Below are 6,703 nucleotides of genomic sequence, written 5' to 3' on the forward strand. Positions count from 1 at the left end.
AAGTCATTTTAAAATTTTAAACTATTACCTATAAAAGAGGGACTACAGACAGAAACTTCTTGCATAAGTCTCTGTATTCCCCTGTGCCACGACTTGAAAAGCCTAAAGCAGATTAAGCCTTAATTCCAATAAAAGGAAAACCACCATCAAATGTAGTAACAGTATCAAAAAGAAAAAAAGAAGGAAAAGAAAAAAAAAAAAAGCATTTCCCTTTTAGGCTGATGGCTGCTATAAAACCCCAAGGAAGGAGACAGCACGCAGGCAACTCTCTGCTGGAGTCTGCTCCCAAAAAGACGGGGATGCAGGAGCAGGAGGGAAAGGTGTCGGTGATTTTCCAGGGCAAACCAGCTTTTGATGAAAATCGTCCCGTGGATTCAGGAAGAGGCAGAGGAGGTAATCAGATCTGGTTATCTCGAAAGCATTATGACCGGGTAGATCTTTGGAGCCTGAGTTGTTTGTTGGAACCCACCCCTCCAGCCCTCACGTTTGAAATAGAACAGATGTGTAACATAACAGGAAAAAAAAAAAAATCCACCTCTGTTGTGACAAATTCTTAACCAATTTTTTTGGAAAGATTTAAAATAACATAGTTTCTGTTGCGTAGGCTGCGAGACTGTTGACGTGCGTGCTCAGTCACCCAGTGCTTTTATATACATAAAACGAGAGGTATTTTGGTGGAAGGAAGCACGGTCAGTGTATCTGATTGGTAAAATAACTTAAAATCACATTTAGACAGTAACTTCCAACTGCCCTAGAGCACGAGTTAATGAGATCACATGGAAACATATTGTGAACCAGGAAACATATTTTATACCAGACCAAAACAGTGGAAAAAAAACACCTCAACGCATTAAATACACAGGCTCCACTTTGTACACTTCACCCTTCTTGTTCAGAAAGATTTGAAAAGATAAAAAAAAAAAAGCTTTGTTTGGTCAAAGCGTCCTATGGATGTAATTCAAATTCTGTGGTGCTTTCTACCCAGACTCCTCTTGTGACAACTAAATGTGACCGGCAGATTGAGCATTACCAGCTGACAAATGAGGTTTTCCTCTTTAAAAACAAAAATGCTGAGGAAGGGAGAATAAAAAGAAAATCACTGTCTGACACAAATAGGAAAAGAAGACCGATAAGCAGCTTTCGGATGAGGTAAAAGCTGAAATAACGCACAAAAGAATCAGCCACAATGAGACCACCTCCTTGTCCAGCAAGAATAGGGAGACAAGATGAACTATTTAAGCAAAACCACAGGTTTGACGGCACCAAATCATCCTGCTGCTCGACGAGCTTCTCAGCACCCCATTTCCAGATGGCCCAGGCTGGGGCTCATCCTGTGGAAAGCAGGCAACCTGCTACAACCCGTGTGCTGCCGCCTCCTACAACAGCCTCCTCAACTCCTCCAAGGCTCTACTCGTGGTCACGCCACTCCAACAACAGAGCGAACGTCACAAGTTCTCCCCCACGAGGGCGGCAACACCCTGGCACTGGTTGCCCAGAGAGGTGGCGGAGGCTCCATCCCTGGAGACATTCCAGGTCAGGCTGGATGGGGCTCTGAGCAACCTGATCAAGTTAAAGGTGTCCCTGCAGGAGTGTTGGACTAAATGACCTTTAAAGGTCCCTTCTAAGCCAAAGCATTCTATGATTCTCTAAGATACAGCTGAGCAGAATGAGTAGATGAATGGATTTGGCAGGAAGCTGAGTCAGGAAGGTGAAGGAGGAAAAAAATAAAAGAAGAAATCATGCAGTAAAGACATCAGGATTTCCCTCTAAGTCGGGGTTCCTCACCTCATGTAGGATGTCGGAGACAGGGACTTTGGTTTGGCCCACTGGTAGGGATGCTGTGGCACAGACAGGTACTGCTCACAGAAGTTGCCTTTCCTGATGTGCTGAAAGCCGGAGAAATCTTCCGGCGACAGATCGGCTGTTGGCGATATGGTCCCGTGATCCTCCCCAGACGGCTCGGTTTTGAGGGTCATGGCTGGTGTGTGGTCAAGGGCGGTCTTCCTCGACTTGATGGGGATGCCGTCGTTCATGTCGATGGTGCTGTCGGTGGTGAGGGCGTTGATGGCAGCCACGATGGCGGAGCTGGTGGACTGGTTGGTGTTCCCCAGCCACGTCTCATCCGTCACGCTCACCCGCGGCGAGTTCTGCGGAGAAGGCGTCGGGGAGTGGTGTGGGGAGTAGGAGGCCTGCCGGCCGTTGAGGTTGTACTTCCTCTTGTTGCAAGGAGACGGAGGCCTGGAGTTGCGAGCTCCCAGCCAGCTCTCCTCCGTGATGCTTGTCCTGGGAGAGGTCGACGGGGAGTGCCTCGGGGAACCGAGCAGAGTGCAGGCCACCATGCCGCGCTGGTAGCCCTCCTCCGTGTCGGTGGTCTTTGGAGAGACGCACGGGGACTGCCACGGAGAGGTCTGGGGTGAAGTGTACGGGTACGAGTAGTTGGACTCGTAGGAAGACGCTTCGGAGTTGCAGCTTCTGGAAGACAAGCTACTCGCTGGGCTCAGGCAGGACGGGTCTCTGTAGGCCTCGATGTTGGGCAAGTTCAAAGTGGCGGTGGAAGGCGACCGCTTGGCGTTGGGGATGGCCTCCTCCACCTCATCGTGGAAAAACTGGTTGTTGTTATGATGAAGTCCCATGTAAGATGTGATCTCAATTCTAGGGCTCTCCAGCGCTGGAGCTCCATTGGGTCTGATGTTTGGGGGCAGGTAATACTCAGAGGCCCCGCCGTCGATGTGTCCTCCGTACCCAGAAGGATGGTTTGTTGACGGGACAACTGAAATGATGGGATTTGGTGTCTGAAGGCCATGACATGGAGTTGACAATGAGGAATGTGCCACATTTAGAGGCAAGCCAGCATTCAGATTTGAAGGCGTGTAATTATACTGCTCTGGAAAACAAAACAAAGGAAGAAGGAAGATATGAGGTGCTGCACAAATATACTCACTCAATAACACACCCAGCTGGAGTGGAGAGACGTGGCACAACACATAAAGGCTCTCCTCAACATCCCAGCCCACAGACATGCCCACCAGGGCAGAAGCTGCAGCCTGGCATCCTTGAAAACACAAGATATCTTGGGAGGGGGGAGATGTACATGGACTGAGTTGGTCTCAAAGACTCTCTTCTTATGTGAACCTTCAGAGAAAAAAAAAAAAGTCAAGTCTTCCAACAGCGTTGCTTCAGCATGCGGAGACCGCAGCACTGCTCAAAAGACATGTTCTTACATAAGTGAGCCTAATTCCCTCCCCAAAAAGCTGGAATACAGAAAAAAAAACATGGGACGAAAAAAAAAGCCAACACAAAAGTGGAGGCACACTAAAGCGAAGAACACAATCAACTGCGTTCTGTTAGAAAAATTATACAAAACTGAAATTTCCATTACAGCAACTTTCCAACTGGTTCCAGTTAGCTAGGATTTTGGAACAAGACAGATCTATTGACCTGCTCTGGTTTCTGGGACCACTTATCCTCCAGCCCAACTGGCAGAGGCCAGGTGAAGGATAAACATGGAAGTCTCGCCACTCCGCGACAGCTGAAATTCCACTGAAATTGCCGGTTATTACGCACGCCGTGCTGAGCGCTGCCAGCAGCGCGCTCTTGGCCAACAGGCCGACCATTTAACAGCTCCAGGAGTATAAAAAGCAACAGCAGGGCTACACAGTCGGTGAGGAGAACCTGGAAGGTGACAGATCACATCACGGACTTGAGCTGACGAGGTCCCTGACCCACTTGCAGGGGAACAACCCGCCCTTGGCCTGGTTTCATCTCTGCTGTGCTACAAGGACCAGTATCTCGAAGCTGGTCTGTAGGAGACCGTCCCTGCCTCACCCCACTGTCAGCCTGCCCGAGGGACTCCTTCAGCTCCACTCTCCCATCCTGGGGCTACACACATGTCCCTCTTTGTCACCCACATACACCTGTGGGCTGCTCACAGAGAGATGGGCAGCCCTCAAGCAAGGACATGTCCCTGGTGCTCTGAGCGTCGGTGGGACCAGGCTGAGAGGTGGGGTTGTTCAGTCTGGAGAAGAAAAGGCTCCAGGGAGACCTCACAGTGGCCTTCCAGAACCTGAAGGGGCTACAGGAAAGACAAGAAAGCACTCCTGACCAGGGAGTGTAGGGATAGGACAAGGGACAATGGCTTCAAACTCAAAGAGGGTCGGTTTAGATTAGACGTTAGTCAGAAATTCTTCACTGTGAGGGTGGTGAGACCCTGGCACAGGTTGCCCAGAGAAGCTATGGAAGCCTCATCGCTGGAAGCATCCAAGGCCAGGTTGGACAGGGCTTGGAGCCACCTGCTCTGGTGGGAGGGGCACTAGAATGAGATGATCTTTAAGATCCCTTCCAACCCAAACCACTTCATGAATTCTACAAGTCACCCGCCTTGTGCTTTCTGATGCAGGGAGCCTCTGCGTCACCAGCACATGGGGGCCAGAGCCCCCAACACCAGCATCTCCCGCTGTACTGGGAGAAGACAGCAAAACCTTTCCAGTGGGGACTACAGCCGCTGAACACGGAGCACGCGCAACGCTGCTCCACAGATGCAAACAAAGCCTCTCGAGCCAGTGATGCTCCCAGCACAAGTGGCTGTTCTCTTTCTTTCCTTTCTCAGCTCAGCCCTCTCCAGTGTCATCCCTCGGCGATCCCACACTCGCCTTTTTCTCCACGGCCGCAGCTCCCGGGCAAACGGTGCTCAGGAAAAATTAATGTTCCCGATCGGGAACGACAAGCTACAGCACCTTTTGAACTCACTTTTTAGCCTTCAGAGCCCAGCCACTGACGGAGGAAGGGTCATTAAACAAACAAACAAACAAACAAAACCAAAAAAGCAACCCAAAGTGGTACGACAATGGTTAAGACTTCTCCCTTTCAGGAATCAGCTCACCGGCACCTTCAAGGCAACAGCTTCAACCCCTTCACTGCTTCAACCCCTTCACTGCTTCCTCCAGTTCTAGAGGAAGGTGATGTCCCTGGCACCACCTTCAGATCTTTTGTTAAAAATAAATAGGTAAACAAACAAAAATAGCAGGGAAAATTATAACCTGTGTGAAAAGCACTGTGATCCCAGCAGTTCTCTTAAAATCTAATGTATGACTAGGGTGAAATTCAAACTGCTGGAGATCTGCAGCCCAGGCTGATCAGGCAACATAAAAGCTCAGAACAGCCTTTGGAAATACAATTTTTTTTAAAAAATAATCGAAAGGCAGCCTCAAGTGCTCCAAGCAACAAGTTCCCCTAATGCACGTGGCAAGGAATAGCCTCTTTTAGAACCACTATGCATATTTTTTAAAAGTCAACTTTTAAAGGGCCAAGAAAAATAACTCGGCATACAACTCTCACACAGCAGTACTCAGAACTGAAACAAGCAAGATCCAAAGCTTTCCAAATACATCTAGGTATCTTACGTTTCTAGGCAGCGTGCAGAAAGTGCGCCCACCAAACTTAAAAGCCTCAACGCCCCAACTAGGAACAGGACCGAGCCCTCGGTTTGCAAACAAAAAACCCACCAGTTACCGTTTCTGAAAAAGCACATTCTTCTTCACGACTTCCTTCCTCACAAAATTCACCGAGCGCAAATACAGTGTCAGCACCCATTTTCCTCACCAGAGCTAATTAGATGCACAGAAATAAAGAGCCAGGCTTGAGGGGTGGGACACGGAGGCAGCTGCAAAGCACCCAATGCAGCTGTGCCAGGTAGAGTCCCTGACACAACCTCTAGTTAATTCTGCAAAGATTTTATTTTTCCCTAACGATAACGGGCTGAACCTGCGAGGTCCAGGGCACCATCAGGTTTTATTTACATTCTTTGAAGAGGAATGCTGAACACCTGCAGCTCAGAGAGGCTTTCAAGCAGGTGAGGGCTATTTCACATTTCTAAAGACAAAGCTGCTTCCCGGTTTGTGTTTAAATCCACACTTTCAACATTGTCTAATGGAGCTAGATGCTTTTCTCATTAAGCCTTGGATGCTTAATTTACTTAGGCCCCTCCACTTTCCAGGTGTCTAATTACCAGGAGAGCCAGCTGAAAAGCTTGGTGTGAAACTCCTAAAACCACATTTTTCCAACAACTGAGAAGCACCTAACAGCTCTTGGGACACTGATGCTGCGCCGGGCAACCAGGGAGCATCAGGAAGGGAAGCGCTAATCCTGGACGCAGTTTTGGGAACCTGCTTTAATGTAAAGGCAAAAGCTGAAGCACACAGACACAGCCTTACCAGGAGGCTGCAGTAAATCACCCGCTTGTCTGAGAGCTCTGGATAGACCAGCCAGCCCTGCCACAGCCAACCTCAGCCCAGGAAACGACACAACGTTCTCTCTCCCTCCCTGACAGTTTCCCACCTCAAGTATTGCTAAAAGTCATTAATTAAAAAAAAAAGAAAAAAAAAAGAGATGGGCTGAGACACCAGAGCTGGGAATGGTGTGACCCGTGATAAATTCAGGCCCGTTATTTTTATTTATGGATGACCTTCAAGTTAAATCCTGAGCCTAATCAGCTCCAGCTCCCTGGGGGGAAGGGACAAGAAGGGAAGGGGGCAGAGAGAGGTTTTGAACTGGCCAGGCCCTGATCCTCATCGCCGCCCCCTCGGGGGAGGGCTGGGGACAAGCTGCCGGCGGGCAGGGGACGCCCCGTTTCGAAAAGCTCCAACAAAATCCCAAACTTTCCAAAAATTCAATCCCAGGTGGGCTCGTCCCGGTACCACAAGGAGGG

At 49.2% G+C, this 6,703-nt stretch overlaps 1 protein-coding gene across 1 annotated transcript; it reads right to left on the bottom strand.

The window, feature by feature from the left end:
* Window positions 1–1,785: 1,785 nt before the first annotated feature.
* Window positions 1,786–3,020, bottom strand: LOC104271384 (nuclear factor of activated T-cells, cytoplasmic 1-like; the record flags this gene model as incomplete). Its single annotated transcript, XM_009866034.1, has 1 exon — window positions 1,786–3,020. A coding segment is annotated over exon 1 (1,235 nt), but the record flags the coding sequence as incomplete, so codon positions are not given.
* Between the last annotated feature and the right edge of the window lie 3,683 nt (window positions 3,021–6,703).

Source organism: Apaloderma vittatum, unplaced genomic scaffold, assembly GCF_000703405.1.
Source record: "Apaloderma vittatum isolate BGI_N311 unplaced genomic scaffold, ASM70340v1 Scaffold38383, whole genome shotgun sequence".
NCBI lineage: Eukaryota > Metazoa > Chordata > Aves > Trogoniformes > Trogonidae > Apaloderma > Apaloderma vittatum.